Raw genomic sequence first — 17,955 nt, 5'->3', positions numbered from 1 at the left:
GAAACCGCATATGAGGGAAACTCATGAAGAGAATCGTGTGCTCGCTCAAGTTTCAAAATTCGGAGTTACTTCAAAACTACGAAGTTAATGATATAACATCTTAACTACTGTTTACAACCATTGATCTTGCAATTTCGTTGTCTTGGAATTCCGATACATTTTTATTGGAATATTTCTCCAAGAAATAAAAAAATTCCCGAAAGGTATTGCAGGAATATTAAAATACCTTAAATTTATTTCGTAACTTAAGGAAATGCAGCAAATCTGCAAATTAGGAAATGGGGTAAGCTATCGGGATTCGTAAACGATGAACGAAGTCAAATATGATCCGTTCTGATTGGTCAGCAGAAACCTGACGTGATAATAAATTTCTTGGCTGAAATTGCGAATGAAAATCATTTCAACTATTAAAGATTTAGCAGTGGGCTGCAGTCAAAGCAACATTTGTAAGTTCTATGAACCCCTGAAAAGCAAACATATGTAAACATTTCAGTATGAAAGAAATTAGTTCATACTTTCTAAGTAACAACCAATTCGCAAATATTTTTTTATTGCCGCACCAGGAAACAAAAATTTTTGACACTTCATATTAATACGTATGACGTCATGATTTAAATTTAATTTAATGTAATAACATTTTCTCAATATGCCAAGAGGTTTGAGCATACCCAACATATATGTTTTCAACGATGAAAGGTGCTGTAAATGTGGAGCTCCTCACAGAAGTTCAACCTGTATTCTTAAGGTTGGTCAAGAATGTAAACGTATTTCCTGCGGTCAAACTCATGTCAGCTCATTTCACTTTTATTTCATATTTTGTAAAACTTACAAATATATGATTAGCAAATTCTACGATTTGAAAGCGAGCAATAGCAACATTTCTCGAAATAAAGTATTTTTTACGTATCTCCAGCAAGCGAGACTGTTGCCACTCGGAAAAATGAGTGCGAAAATGAGTGCTTTAATTAATATCTCAGCTAATTAAAAACACTTTAGTGCTTTAATTAATATCTCAGCTAATTAGTGTTTTAATTAATACCTCAGCTAATTAAGTTTTTAATTAATATCTCAGCTAATTAAAAACTAACGAAGCTGGGAACAGTCGAAATGGCGTCCCACGAATTTTTGGAATTGGGAATAATATATTAATGTTTGAGAATGCTATTTTTATTTCATGTTTTGTAAAATTTAGCAAATTTTTATTAACAATCTCTACGATTTGAAAGCCAGCAGTGGCAACACTTCTCGAAATAAAGCATTTTTATCTCCAGCAAGCGAGACTGTTGCCACTCGGAAAAATGAGTGCGAAAATTAGTGCTTTTAGAGTTTTTAATTAATATCTCGGCTAATTAAAAACGAACGACGATGGGAACAGTCGAAATGGCTTCCCACGAATTTTTGGAATTGGGAATAATATATTTAATGTTTGGGAATGCTATTTTTATTTCATATTTTGTAAAATTTAGCAATTTTTTATTAACAGTCTCTACGATTTGAAAGCAAGCAGTGGCAACACTTCTCGAAATAAAGTAAATTTTTATCTCCAGCATGCGAGACCGTTGCCGCTCCGAAAAATGAGATCGAAAATTAGCGTTTTCAGATTTTTTAATTAATAATCCATTAATTAAAGTTGTACGAAGATGAGAATGGTCGAAATGGCTTCTCACGAATTTTTGGAATCCGGGGGGTACCTTTTCAACTGCGCGCCGTTCCGGAGGAGATAATGCCACAAACAAACAATCAAACAGACAGAAGCGCATAGATTTTAGTAGTGTCGATTTTCTGCTTATAAATAAAGAGTATGCTTTATTGGGCTTTCTTCAGAAATTTCACAGTTTTTAATATCATGGTATTAGATATTTTTTTTTTAAATGCTGAATAATATATCATATATTCTTCTTTTCGGTTATATTTTCAGTAGTTAACAGTTAGTATTAATTATGGGCAGTTTTAATTGTAAATTACCCGTTTGAGAAGTTTTTCTTCTTTCCAACAACTTCAGCATCCGTTTATTTGCGTTCCAAATTCAAATGCTGAATAAAAAATCTTTTCCCGGTAATATTTCATGAAGAACTTTAAATAAGGAAAAAGAATACAAAATATAATTCACATTTTTTCCTCGCGTAAGTGGGCAAATAATAAATATTAATCTGAATTTGATTTAACGTCCTTCAACGGATAAGATAACCGAGTCCGTGTAAGAGCGCTGAAAATAATTGCCAACGCTGATAAGCGAAAAACTGCTGACAACTGGCAGATAACGAAATAGATTGTAACTAAAATATTTTGGTCAGAATTGGGAGAAAACGAAACTCTAAATATAAATAAAGCATAAACGCTGCGTATTCAAAATAAATCTTCACAAAAAAGTTACAAAAAAAGAAAGGAAAAGAAAATCTGAACGCTTTCAGATTTTATATTATGCCCATAAGGGCGTTCTTTCACATTTTGTTTGTTACCTTTATTTATTAAATATCATGTTCATTGCACTTAAACAACATAAAATTCAATTCAATAGTAATATTACATAATATTTAAAAACAGCATATCTTTAGAATTTCAGATACACAGTCTCGCGCGCCGGACATAAAATATTTCTTTTGTAACAATGTTGCCACTGCTCGTTTTGAATTCGTTGAGTATTTTAATAAAAAATTCGTTAAAGTTTTACAAAATTTGAAATGGATAGTAAAACAAATTCAAAATTCGATCTTCCAAGTGCCCATGTTCGATAGGAGGACTACGTTATTCAAAATTTGAGGGCTCTAGGTACCGTTGTTTTTTCACAATGCGGGAGATATTCATACATTCATGCGAATTCTTCATTGTTCAATTTCCTCAAATGTGGCGATAATATTTGGTGGCAACAGTTCGAAAATGGAATCAACGGAGAAAGTGAACGACACAAAATGCCCTTTTGAGACTAATAACTCTTAAGGTCTAACGCACTTTTTACAATAATGAAATAGATCGATGTCTACTTTGCAGTGCTTGTCTTAGTTCAATTAACCAATTATTTAATTTTTTTGTTGTCTTTCCTGAACTCTTCAACTTCCTCTCGCATTTCATCACCAGGACACAAATTTAAAATCAAGAGAAGTGAGTATTTAAATGGGTGAATCTTGCAGTTTCTTCAGAGCGTGTTTTCTCTAGCCAGTGCACGTTGCGAGTCTGTCCTAGCTGTTACGCGGAGTTGCTGATACTTATTTTTCGCCAGTTAAACAATTATCACGTCGGGTAGGCTGTTGAGTCAACCTAGTTAGCCTAAACTTCCGTAAACTTAAAGTGTTATTCCAGCGCTACTCTTTAGTTTCGCATTTATTGTGTAACGATTTTTAAGTTCCACAGGAAGTTGTCGGTGTTATTGCAAGCACGAATAACGTGCTTCTTCTGTTCAGAGTTTGAATAATAATAAATGGGGTTCTAGTGTAGAATTGGGTGCCCCTTCGATTAGCGACAATTTTTTTTTTCTTTTTCTTCTTCTTTTTTCTTTTTTTTTTTTAAATTTTGGCGATGAAACCTCACTTCTGGTTACCATGATAGTTTTAACTTTGTTTCAGCTTCCTGATTTTATTTAAATGAAAATAGATTGATGTGTACATGGACAAATTTAAGGCAGTGTGCAATTCTAGGATTTTTTTAAAGTTAAAACAGATAGATGTGTACATGGACACAGAGTTTGTGCAATTCTTTAACTTCTTAGTTTGGTTTTCTGTAACGGCCATCTTGAAATTGAGCCTTCCTGTCGCCGATCTTGGCGTCAAAAAAGAATCGCCAAAAAACAAAGGGCACCCAATTGTAAACTTCTACTATAAATGGTTATTTTTACTCTTCTTGTGTGCTAGTTTTCTTTATACCTGTGGGAGAAGTCGCTGGGTTCCTTAATAGGATCTAGCAGTGTTACCAAAGAAAACACGATCCTACAACTTCAACTTTGAAACAGTGTGACAGGGATTGCATAGACTCAGTTTAATTCAAGGAAAAAAATTTACTCCACAAAATTATTTTTGCGAAAGAACAGAATACTTTGAACATAAAATACTTGTTTTGAAACAAGCGAAAAGCAACATACCACAATAAGATAGCTTAGTAACGAAGTAATTGTACTTTCTTTGTATTGACTTTAACCTTCACAGTAACCCTTTGGTGATAAATCGAAATCAAGGCTAATGCGTCTATTTTGAAAACAGTGGGAAGAAAAAACAGTTGAAAACAGTGGGATTAACCTGGGAACACGAAATAAATATGAAGAAGCATCTTGCTTCTTGCTTTCAGCTGCGGAGCTTCTTATTATTCTCATGAATAACGTCTCGAAACACTATTTTTAAATGATAAGAATTTCTTTAATTTTCAGACAGATTTTTGTTTATCTTTCAGAAAAGCTAATAAGATAAAGAGAATATCATAAATGAATAAAGAAAATGTAAAATTGCTGCCTCATCAAACAGATTACCATACATTCGGGATCATAACGGGCACCAGTGTAAAACGTACACCTATAATTTCAAACTACATTTTGTAGTTTTTAGGTATATTCGCAGCATAACGCGTACCTTTCCTTTATGAAGAAGCCTGAAAGCTGCATGCGCGATGCTCTTATCTTTTGAAGTCATTTATTCGAAGATTTTTACGAGGCTTTCGAACAATGGTATAGTTACTGAATTCAGAATGCGATAAGGAGAACAAAATGTGTGCGGGGGAAAATGCTTGAGGGATTAAATAATTCTACAAAGAGGGTGCTTTGTATTCAATGCAGCTGTGCACAAGAATGTTGTTCTAGGGTTTCCAAAAAAGGAGTTTATTATTTGAGGTAAGTATGCACTTCTGATCCGAATTCATGGAATTCACAGTTAGATATACAACTCTTTCTGTAGTCATTTATAGCCACAATTATGAAGTGAACACCTAAGGCAAGGAGAAAGAAAAGGAAAAGAGGCCAAGGAAGCCAGGCCAGTATATGAATATTGTGTGGGTGGATAATAAAAGCATGGAATGAAATTAGATCAGATATAATTCTAGACTCATGAAAAAAGTGTAGTATATCTAGCAATCTACATGGAATGGAATATGATTATTTATTTACAGATCAGAATAACAGTGATGGTGAAGATGAAACAGAATTCAATGATGAGACGGAAGATATAACGGAAGACGAATATGGTGAACTTTTCATGTTATCGGATAAGGAAATTTTTAAGTTCATAACCCTCAGGGGGCTCACTTTTGTGAGTATGGGGGTGGCAATCCCGAGGAACCCTAGCCCTTCAGGGGATCATCTTCTTGATGAGACGGGTGTCACGATCCTGGAGCCCCAGTGATCTATCCTCTTTTCCATCTCCTCTCCTCTTAACTGGAACTTTTCTCCTTCCCTTCTCCCTTGTGGTTTCTCTCTACGGAGTTTGGGGCTCGTCACGAGAAACTGGAACAACCCTTGCGTCCAATTTTCAAATGGCGAGAAAACTGCCCACGTGTTTGAAGTGCGTGGAGACCCGTGTCGCTGGAAAGGAGGGTCCTGGTAGTTGAGGGGCGAGGTACTGTCCCCAACACACTGCTTTGGCCTCTGCTTCAGCTAAACGGGAGGCACCTTAGTCGTCCTCACGGGTGTCAATCGGCTGGTCACTAGTCGTTGTGTCAGTGGCTTGGGGTCAAGCTCTCGGGAGTACCTGCTTTCGGGAAAGCCGACTGTGGGGCTTCAGTTTGCGTATAGGTCCGGCTAGCCCTAACACAGGAATCTGTGTTCCCTTGTTGGGCTCCGTGGTGGGCGGGGCCGTCGGACCCGAATCTTTTCTTTCTTAAATATGGCTTCTATGTTTCTTCTCAAATCAAATGAAAACGACCAAAGTATTGAAATAATTGATAAATCTCTTACTAAGAAAATACGTACCGATGCAAATGCCAAAGTAATCACTGATAATCCACGCTTCCTTGTAGTCTCGAGTCCCTCTGGTGAACTGCAAAAGATGTCCCCTTTCGTTGTAAGCAAATATATCCGTTCTTGCATAGGTGAACCAGAGAACATAAAGCGTCTCCGTTCTGGAGACCTGCTTATAGATACTGTCTCACCAACCCAATCTGCTTCCCTTTTGTCACAAACCAAACTTGGAAATGTAGCTATAACTGTGTCAGCGCATAAAACTCTGAATTATTGTAGAGGTGTTATTTCGGAAATCGACCTTCTGTGTGTTTCAGAAGAAGAGTTCGTTTCCGAGTTAGCTGACCAAAAAGTCTGTGGTGCTAGGCGGATCAAGATGCGTAAGGAAGGTCAGTTGACTGACATTAAACACGTGATCCTGACCTTCAACTCGCCTGATCTGCTGAAAAATATTAAGGGTGGATATCTAAACTGCCCCGTAAGGCCTTATATTGCAAACCCCATGCGATGCTTCCAGTGCCAGTGTTTTGGCCATTCCAAGATGTCCTGTCGTGGGACCCTGACGTGCGCTCGATGCTCGTCGGTTGGCCACGATAGCGAAAATTGCACTGCTGCAGCACTGTGTATAAATTGAGAGGGTAACCATCCAGCATTCTCTCGTTCCTGTCCGAAATGGAAATTAGAAAAGGAAGTGCAGACCATAAAAGTTTCCAGGAACATTTCGTATGTCGAAGCCAGAAGACAAGTTCAAAGCACACAGCCTATATCAAACAAATCATATGCCAATGCCGTGAAATCAACCCGCACAATAGCCACCCAAACTTCATAAGTACACAGACTCCACCAAATAAAAACCAGCAGCCTGCAAGCAAGAACAAAGAAAATCCAACACATATCATACAAAATAAAGAAATAGCAATCCCGAGCAAACCCAAAACTGTGCCTCCAAAAATAGAAACCAAAAATAGAAGTCCCAGCAAGAGTTCTGCAAATGAAATTATTCCTGAATCTGCAGATTCAGACAGTATGGAAGTGGAAGACGGTCTAGAAGTTCCCGATCATCTGCTTCCGCGCAAAACTAAAAAGGAACACAGGAACAACAAACATCAATCATAATGGCCACCCTCGTCTCGTGGAACTGTCGCGGTTTCCACCGAAATTTGCTTGACATGAAAGCCATAATCAATGCTTATCATCCTGTATGCTTCGCAATACAGGAAACAAATCTAAAACCAGAACAACAGACAAAACTTCGGAGGTTTTCTTTCGTCAGGAAAGATAACATTGCAGGTGAGCGTGCCAGTGGAGGTGTAGGTCTCCTTACCTCACTGGATTATCCCTCAAATGTGCTTTCTTTGACGACATCCCTCCAAGTTGTCGCTACTCAAACAAATTTTGATATGGTTGTTACAGTTGTTTCTTTGTATTTGCCTCCAAATGAGCATATTGATCAGCAAGATTTAAATGGTCTTTTAGAGCAGCTGCCTGAGCCTTTCATCATAATAGGAGATTTTAACGGCCATAGTCCGCTCTGGGGTAGTAAAGATACAAATTGCCGAGGAAGACAAATTGAGCAGATGATCGAAGATCATAGCCTTTGTCTCCTGAATAATGGGCAGGATACTTACTTCCGTGAGCCTACAAAGACATTCCATGCTCTCGACCTTGCCATCTATTCACCATCTCTGTTGCCTTATTGCACTTTTAATGTGGGAAAAGATCTTTACAACAGTGATCATTATCCCATTTTTGTGTCTCTTGCACGAAGAGGAGCAAATCCCATGACGAGACTCCCTCGGTTTATACTGGACAGGGCAGACTGGGAACTCTTCTCTTCCATTGCAGAGCTCACAGATCAAATGGTAGAAGATGGGCATATCGATGACGCTGTTGAAGCTGTTACTAATACTATTATCCAGGCAGCTATGCTCTCCATTCCTAGAACATCAGGAAAACTACTAAAATATTCAAAACCATGGTGGAATCGCGACTGTCATGAAGCACTGAAAAAACAGAAAAAAGCATGGGGCATTTTTCGTAGATGTCCGACTTTGCGAAACCTCATAGTTTTTAAAAGAGCCAAAGCAAATGCACGAAAAGTAAGAAGGCAGAGCCAGAGGGATTCCTGGATTTCATATGTGTCCTCAATAACATCCTCTACACCTAATAAGCGGGTTTGGGAAAGAGTTCGAAAAGCATGCGGAATGTATAAAGACCACTCACTTTCCTTTCTGGAAAAAGATGGCCGAGTGATTAGCTCCATAGAAGAAATTGCAAATACTATTGGTGAGACATTTGCTGCTGTTTCTTCAAGCAGAAACTATTCACCTGCATTTCTCTATATCAAGCAACACTCTGAAATAAATCCCATCGCATTCAACTCTTCCAAATCTGAGCCGTACAATAGAGACTTTACTATGGTTGAATTAAGGAGAGCTTTGTTGCAGACACATAGGTCTTGTCCGGGTCTGGATGGCGTGTATTATGAAATGCTTAAGCATCTGTCCTGTAAGTCACTCAGTGCCCTTCTCACACTTTACAATAGAGTGTGGAAGGAGCGTACATTTCCCAGTGCATGGAGGAGAGCTATAGTAATTCCTATTGGGAAGCCAGGGAAAGACCTGAGGAATCCCTCGAACTATCGGCCAATTGCCCTTACTAGTTGTGTTTGCAAACTGTTTGAAAAGATGGTAAACAGCCGCCTAGTCTACTTCTTGGAAAAGAATAATATTATATCGCCTTATCAAAGTGGTTTTCGAAAGGGGAGAACAACAGTAGATAACATGCTCCTCCTAGAGACTTCCATTCGGAAAGCATTTGTAAGAAGAAGCCACCTTGTCTCGGTATTCTTCGACATTGAGAAAGCTTATGATAAGGCATGGAGATACGGTATACTTCGGGATATTCACGAGAGTGGCTTGCGCGGCAACCTACCAATTTTCATTCAGAATTTCTTGAACAGTAGAACTTTTCAAGTAAGGATTGGCTCTGTTTTTTCGGATGTTTTTCAACAGGAAGAGGGTGTGCCTCAAGGCTGTGTGCTAAGTGTAACGCTGTTCATTTTAAAAATAAACTCTGTACTGAAAGAACTTCCTCCCACCATCTTGGGATCTCTGTATGTTGATGATCTGCAGATTAGCTGTCGAGGGGCAGACATGAGATATGTAGAGAGGCAAATGCAGATGGCTCTGAATAAGATTCAAGAATGGTCCCACAAACAGGGATTTACTTTTTCAAAACAGAAAACTGTGTGCGTGCACTTTTGTAGGAAGCGTGGTCTCCATCCTGAACCTGAGTTATATCTGAATGATACAATTATTCCAGTTGCGCCGGAAGTAAAATTTTTAGGAGTGACGTTCGACCGAAAATTGACTTTCCTTCCTCATGTTTTAAACCTGAGAAGGAAGTGTCTAAAAACACTAAATATTTTAAAAGTGTTGGCGAACACCTCCTGGGGTGCAGAGCGTTGCTCCATGCTTCGCATTTACAGAGCGCTTATCCTCTCTAGACTGGACTATGGCTCAGTTGTTTATGGATCCGCTCGGTCATCTGTTTTGTTAAAACTGGATCCTGTTCACCATCAAGGTCTGCGGATTTGTTCAGGAGCTTTCAGGACTTCTCCTGTGCAGAGCCTATATGTTGACTCTAACGAACCATCACTTTATCTGAGGCGTGAGCAATTGTCCCTTTTGCAATATTTTAATATTCTATCTCAACCTGAACATCCCAATAAGCTGTGCTTACGTGATAATGAGTGTAACACATTATTTGAAACACGTCCATCCTGTGTTCCTACTTTCCCTTTAAGAGTTCGGCCTGTCATTGAGGAACTCTCCCTCTCTGATATGCTCTCCCAAGCAGTACAGAATTTTGAAATTCCACCTTGGGAAAATTCACGGATCCAGCTTCTTGATGTTTTCAAACATCACGTAAAGGCGAGCACTAACGAGATCGTTTACAGACAACTTTTCGCTGAGCACAGGCACAGATATTGCAGTTGTTATCCGATATACACAGATGGATCAAAGTCAAATGATCATGTCGGGATGGCTTTTGTATTTGAAGATTACATTGAGAGCAGATGCCTGCACCATGCTTTCTCAGTCCTAACATCTGAACTAACTGCAATATATTATGGTCTTTTTTACATCTCAAAGCTCTGCCACAAAAAGTTCATAATTTATACAGACTCGTATAGTGCTCTTAAATCCTTGGAAGCTTTTCCCAACACTCAGAACCCTGTGGTAGTGGATGTTCTCAAAATTCATAGAAATTTAACGATTCGAGGATATGAGGTCCTGTACTGCTGGGTTCCTGGACATGCTGGAATAAAGGGAAATGAGCTTGCAGACATCGCAGCGAAACATGCTGTTGAACCGTCTACTCGCCTTATCCCTTTTAGAGACATCTGCTGTGTCACCAAGGGGAAGATACGGAAAAAATGGCAGCAAATTTGGGATGTTCAGCTTCACAACAAGTTGAGAAAAGTCAAGCCTAGAATTGAGCATTGGGATTCTGCTGGAAACCGTAAAGAGGACGTTCTTTTGACTCGACTCAGAATTGGTCACGCTAGAGTCACACATAACTATCTTCTCAAAGCTGAAAATGAACCTGTTTGTTTTAATTGTAATGTTTGTTTATCTGTTCGTCATATTTTAATTGAGTGTCCATGTTTTGATAGTCTTCGCCAGAAATATTTTAATAGCTGTGACTTACCTCTCGACCGTTTAATCGGAAGAGAGGTCAATTGTAATTTATTTTATTATTTAAAAGAGATTGGCTTTTATCACCTAATGTAATTTGTTTTGAAAATTGTGTCTTGAATGTGTGGTTTTAACTTGTTTTTATATGACTTCATCCTCTGGATTTGATACATTTGTCTACTTGTTTTTATTTATTGTATTTTAATTTCATCAATTGTAGTCACCCCATCTCGCGTTTGGCGCACTATAATCAACTTTGGTTTTGCGCCATAATCTCTCACTCACTCATTCACTCACTTTTAAGCTCATAAGGAATGTCCTTTCTTTTAAACAAACGGCATTTAGGTACGTTTCCAAATATAATTTTTGTATACTCATCTTTTCTTTATTTTTAAATCTATCCTTTTTGTATCTGTCGTGTACGCTTACTCGTAAATTTCGAACTTATATTTTGCATTAAAAGGGAGATTTATAGAACTTATATTTTGTATTAAAAGTGAGATTATTATTTTACATTATAAGCCGGAATACCGGTATTTATGTTTTAAGTTTTACCTGATAATGTCTTGATTACAATTATTTTTTGAATGGAATTTATTACTAAAATAATTGTTTTGAGGAATAATGTAATATATTATTGCATGTAATTATTTATAAACATCGTTACGGGACTTTATGGAAATAACCGTCGATCCTTTTAACTTTTTAATAAGGAAACACAACAGTATCGAGATAAAAAAACTATTAAAAGTATAATTACCCGATAATTGCTTGACAAAACACTCTGCATATTAAATTTATAGATATGCGAAGTATAAATAAAATGAATTCTAGAAGAATAGATGTGAGGTAAACGTGCAGTTTCCTAAATGCAAGCACGCTTAAAAGACATTTTGTTCATAAAGTGTTTAAACGAAAAATTCTAACTCGTTTAACTGGTTCGAAAATATAAGAATGCTAATAAAATTTTAAATTTAACTGAATTCAACTTTTATAGCTTTTGTAGTTACGAATTGAAATTAATATAATAAATGGGACACTACTTTCGCAAAGCGGCAATTCATCCCGTGAGAATTTTTTCCCAAATTTAAACTTTAAAATACATAATAAAGAACATTACAGAAATTTTTAATGATTCAATGATATTGTATTTGAAAGTGATTGTATGCTTCCAAATATGAAAGTAAATATGATTTAACTAAAATTTAACACACAGAACGTTAAAACACCTGAAAGAGATCAGATGTTAAACATCATTCTACAAGGTTTTTATCTCCCACCTTCCAGCATGCCTTCGTGGTGTAACGGTAGCACAAGCGGGCGTATTCGAGAGGTCCAGGTTCGAGTCTCGGTGGGAGCATTGCTCATTTTTTACTTTCCCTGCTTAACCTAATGATTCTACAGAGCCCCCCCCTCCAAACTATAAGGTGCTGCATGATGATTCTTCATTACCAGGATTTGGCGATTGGGTCTCCTAATCCCTTGTCGCCCTTTAAAATGAGCAGTATATAATTTATTTTCTCCCTCCTTTCTGCATGCATTCGTAGTGACAGGTCTATGGTAGTGTAACGGTAGGCATATTTCACAAGTGCACATCTGTGTAGCCACTGAGGGAGTGGCTTCTAGGATGGACCATTGGGCATCCAGTAATATTTCTGTCATGTCACATGACCTTTCGCATGCTTTAAGATTTAAGCAAGATGGTCGAAAATATTTTGCCACGCAAATTTCTGTACAACATAATTAAAGCATCGTTGATTTCTTCTGAAAATTTTCATTGCGAAGTTAAATCAAATATAAGCAATTGTGAAGGTTTCACTACCTGGTTGAAAGAGTTTGAAAAAAATATCCATGTGAAATATTACTTATTAAATGGTAAATAAGATAAAGAAAGAAATATCTGATAAACACCTGAGCCCAAATATAAACGGGATAAAAATAAATATAAACGGGATAAATATTTCATATGCATAAACCTATGCATATGAAAAAAATATTTACACCAATTATATATGTAAATAGAAGTCAGCACATTTTATTGAAGTCTATGTGAAAAAGATGTTCCATAACAGTAGCCAATGCAGACTTTTGTTCAAAGTGAACTTTACTAATTTGCATTCGTATACATTTAGTGTATTAAATTTCACATTTAATAACTGCTCACTCTTAAACGTACTGTCTACTCAAGAAATACTCATCAAACAGAATGAATTTACGTTAATCACAACGAATATATTCGATTTCGATTTATTCATATATAACTTTTAATGTTAAAAATAGATATAATCAGATCCTACACAATATGTATTCTTAATCTTACACTTTAAAAATGAAAAGAATGCAAGCCCTGAAATAAGAAAACACTAGATTCATTGTAACATTTCCAGTCCTTCTCAGCTCAGTTAAAAAACACTATACTTTTGAATTATCTTAATCCACAGGTGTTAGTAAATGCATAATATTCGAGGCTAATTGTAGCTTGAGTCATTTTCTCGATGTAAAGAGAGATAATATACCGTGAGAACATCAATCCAAATATTAATGCGTGATAAAATTCGCGAAAGTGAAATGTCAGCGATTAATTAAACTTATAAAACGAAAGCACTACGAGATTTTCTACTATTACACTCTACATTTATAACTTCGAAACAAATGCAAATTAAAACGTAAACAACGTACGCTCATATGCACGAAGATTTAGCGTCACAAAAGCAATAGAATATCATTGGTCCATTTTCGAAACCCCTCCCTCAGTGGCTACGCTGATGTGCACTTGTGAAATATGCTAACGGTAGCACATTCGACGTGTATTCCAGAGGTTCGAACTTGAATCCCGGAGAGGCATTGCATATTTGTCATGTCTTCCGCTTCAAAAAATAGCCTAATAGGCTGTATAAACCAAAAGGATTTTTAAAGGCTTTTTCACCCTCTCGCTGAGTCCGTAGTGCTGTTTCACTCACTCATACTAGCTTTATGGTTGAGCACCATCTTCTTTGCATTTGCGCCATATACAATTCAACATCAAAATTTAAAAAATTTTAATAGCAGCATATATTTAGAATTTCCGATGCAGTGTTAGGTGTGGCATAGAATTTCTATTTTTTCAGTCTTGTCTCAGTTCAGCATATCAATGTTCAGGTTTCTTAGTAAGATGGCTTGCAGAACATTTTTGTCTGTTGTTTTAAACACTGTAAATGATTTCTTTATACATTTTTATACTTTTGTATTTACTTTTTTGTGTTTTTTTTTTTTCCCTTTGTGTATGATTTCATTGTATTATTGAAAACTGATGTTATTACTTACAATTTTGCCTTTTTTACTTACGATTTGTAAGCCTCCTGTGATATTTTGTGGTGCACGAGGATTTTTTTTTTTCCTTAAAAAAAAAAAAAAAAAAAAAACCGGGAAAATCATAAAATATTTAATAACAGCGTGTATTTAGAATTTCCGACAGACAGTTTCGCGCGCTGGAGATAAAAATGCTTTTTTTATTCTTATAAGTGTTACCACCGCTCGCTTCCAAATTGCTGAGTTTGTTAATAAAAAATTCTTTTAAGTTTTATAAAACATGAAATATAAAACCGAAATTCAAAATACTAGCTTCCAGGTACACATTGTTCGGGTGGGTTTCAATGTCGTTGAAAATGTAATAATTCTAGGTACCGTTGTTTTTTCACAATGCAGGGAACATACATACATGCAGATTCTCCATTATTTATTTATTTTTTTTAAGATAATACAGGGCGAGACTACTTGGTGGCAACAATTTGAAACATGATACGGCGTTTATAGTGGACGACACACAATCCCCTTTCGAGATTAATAGCCCATTTGGGCTAAACTTTCTTTTGTGTTCAAAAAATCTGCTATGACCACCACATGACTTCCTTGTACGGCCAATAAAATTATGCGCATTTTTTGTTGCATTTCATTTAAACTTATTTCTTCAAATTTCAATAGAGATATCTTTCTCGTTCAATTAATTAAGTTCTCACTTCTCGGCAAGGAAAAACACATAAAACCTCAAAATGTCTTTATTAAAAATTGAAAAATATAGAAAAACATAAAACAGCAAAAACAATTAAAACAATAAAGAAAAAACAAATTTTAGAATTTCTACGCAAAAAAAAAAAAAAAAAAAAAAAAAAGAAAAGAAAAGAAAAAAAAAAAAAAAGGCAAATCGGCCAGCGGGGAAGAAGCCATTTCAGAGTACAAAACGGAAAGTTTACTTTTGGTATCGATTGGCAAAAACACACTCAATGTGCAGAAACTGACTTAATTCACTATTCTGCTAAGTTTGAAATGTAAACAAATATGGCTGCTAAGGCTTAGTCGCACTTGAACAACTATTAAATTATTCATAATTCTACAACTATTGATGTAGATTAATTAAAGGCAAAAAAACCTTAACCGGAACATAAGAACAGCTTAATACAATCATTTTTAAAGCAAAAAATGCACAGTTCACCAACCTATAAAGATAAAAAAAAGTGAGCTCACGGAGCCAAGTAACAGAGTGGGTGATATATATTATATACTTTTCGTACAGCCGAAGGCAACAAAAAGGGAGGTGCACAACTACATGTTATAGCAGTCCTATATTCAAAATTTTAACGTTATGAGGCTACACGTTTTTGAGTTATGCGCGATACCTACATACGTCCGTACAGACGCCACGGAAAAAATCTCTTCTCAATCCATTTTGCAATCCATTTAGTTTCCCTAAAGAGAGTCCATTTTTATGTCTTTTGCATACCTACAAACATCGTTAAATTGCATTCGATAGCAACGAAATGTACATTTTTCATGAAATTATGATACCCGAAAATTTTCGCGATTACAGTACTTCCTTTACTTCATGTAAGGAAGTAAAAAAAACACTATGGATTTTGAACCGGACACAGAATAGAATTCGAAAAAAATTATGTACCTATATAAAGTGTAAACTTAGACGAAAGCGCAATCATAGGCTGGAGTAAGTTTCTTAATTGCCTAATTTTACACTTAAGAGGTATCATTATTTGGAGTGAAACCTTGATATTCATTTTTTCCTCCCAAAGTCATATTTCGTGCCGTATATCCTAAGTTGTCCTTTGTCTTTCTCCAGCTCATTTGTGCTCTTATTCATTATCTTTACACCTCTTATCGCTAAGTTGCGTTATCAAGGGCAGCTGTGTCCCTTTAGTGCATTTTGTAACTGAAGGGAATGTCATCTGAAGGCAAGTCGATCATTTATTGCATATTTAAGCTCAACTCGAATATATAATAATTGTTACGTAACAAACAATCTTGAGAGACTAAAACGGTTCCTGCGCAAGTTACGTTTTCACTTGCTACCTGCACATCTCTCAGCTGAGTTATGTCTATAAGAGTTTTTTTGGTTTATCTTTCCTAGCGATAATTGTTAATGTAAGAATATTCACTAGTGTGTGAAAACGTACAGCATAAATACAGAAGGAATTAAAAACATGCAAAATAAAAGTTCAAAAAGCATTAAAATACACACACACACATATATATTTACGACTATTTAGAACACCTTGATTTTACGCAATGAAAATTTGCAGGAATTTGTTTTTCATTTCATCATGCTGTCTTAAATTTCTGATATTACACAATGTATTTCATGAATTAATGTAAATTGCATATTTTTAGCTTTTCACTTGTCTCTCCAGCTAATCAATTCGTAATGTTCTTTTAATGTATTTTATGAATTAATATAAATTAACTGCATTTTCCTTACGTCTCTCGAACAGAGAGAACTGTGTGGTCATCGGCGCCTTTCTTGTGATAGTAGTTATATTAAAGTCATTCACATTTTCACTCCATTTATCCCTAAGTTTACGTAAATGAATGTCTAATATTCTTTTTATTTGGACTAAATCAAAATGTTTTGCTTCTTAATATTTATATACAACAAAACATATATTACACCTTTCCTCTGAGCAATAAAAATCCAGAGGGAAAAAAAAAATAATAATCTGAAAGCTTTCTGATTTTTATACTACCCTCCAAGGGGGCGTTTTTTTGATGTTTTGTGTATCAGCTTTATTTATTAAATATCGTATTCTTCGCACTTAAATCATAAAATTCAGTTCAAAAGCAATATCACAAAATATTTTAAAAAGAGCATTTCTTTAGACTTTCCGATGCACAGTCTCGGCGCTGGAGGTAAAAATGTTTTTTTTTTTTTTTTTTCTTTTCCCCGTACAGTCTTGCCATTGCTCGCTTTGAAATCGTTGAGTTTCTTAATCAAAAATTCTTTAAAGTTTCACAAAATATGAAATAAATAATGAAACAAATTCTAAGTTTGGGCTTCCAGATATCCATGTTCGAGTGGAGGCCTACGTTATTCAGAATTTGATGTCTTTAAGTACCGTTGTTTTTTCACAGTGCGAGAAACAAACATACATTCATGCAGATTCGTCATTATTTAATTTCTTTAATATAATGCATGGCTTTAATATTTGGTGGCAACAATCTGAAAAGTGAAACGCCGTTTCTAGTAAAACAACGCAAAATGCCGAAACGAAATTAAAGCCCTTCTGGGGCAATCACCCCTTTGGGCTAATAAATGAAGGCGATCGCACTTGAGATAATAAAATGAGGAAAAAATAAAAAATACCAAACAATGAGATATTTTTAGAAAAACCGCAATTAAACTTACCGCTTATACCTGCGCCTACTACCACTACCTGGACGTCCATGTTGGGAGTAGAGAATAGGGAGTTTCCTGCTTCTCTTTCTTTATGCGTTCATTCCTACTTGAAGTTGTGTTAACCTGGAATTCCCCGCCTACCAGTGACATTCATCTCTGTTTCGCATTTCTCTTGAGGTTCGCTTTTTTATCAATAGATAATCTGCTTCTTTCTTTGATTTATTTGCTCTGCCCTTGAAAAGTGACAAGCATATTAGAAATCTCACTGATTTCTTCCTCTACATAATCTTTATAGATTTCCATTATATGGCTCTCTATTTGTAACGAAGATATAATTTTATTTTAAATGAATTAAAAAATGTATTGCTCAGGAATGCGCAGGAAATTATTTATTATAAAACTTAAATATTCATTCCTCTTTTCACCCGCTACGAAAGTTTTATCTCATGAACTATTAGATTTTAAAACTGATGTTAAGCAAGAAACATATTTTAAGGAAAATTATTTTTCTTTCCTATTGATCTCATATAATCTAAGTACGAGGCGTCTCAAGTCAGTCCGTGTTTTTAAATACGAATAAATTCTCAATTAATTGACCTATTATGTTCAAAATGGAATTGTTACACCCTTGAATTACACGTTACTTGAACCTAGTGAATAGCGAACCGCAAGTTTTCTTTTTATTGCCATAATTTCAGACTTCTCCTAAACATTCAAGATTT

General features: G+C 35.8%; 1 protein-coding gene across 1 annotated transcript in view; it reads right to left on the bottom strand.

The window, feature by feature from the left end:
- Nucleotides 1-17,397, bottom strand: part of LOC118192864 (amine oxidase [flavin-containing]-like) — a 115,122-nt gene extending 97,725 nt beyond the window's left edge. The window contains 1 exon segment of the mRNA XM_035363887.2: nucleotides 17,243-17,397. Within this exon segment, the coding sequence (XP_035219778.2) occupies nucleotides 17,243-17,282 (40 nt within the window). The 5' untranslated portion in view covers nucleotides 17,283-17,397.
- Nucleotides 17,398-17,955: the final 558 nt, after the last annotated feature.

The sequence above is a fragment of the Stegodyphus dumicola genome, chromosome 11 (genome assembly GCF_044657685.1).
Source record: "Stegodyphus dumicola isolate Sdum_Otavi_A_Nest chromosome 11, ASM4465768v1".
Taxonomy (NCBI): Eukaryota; Metazoa; Arthropoda; class Arachnida; order Araneae; family Eresidae; genus Stegodyphus; species Stegodyphus dumicola.
Note: the sequence above shows the minus strand (reverse complement) of the source record. Positions and strands in the feature narration are given on the sequence as shown.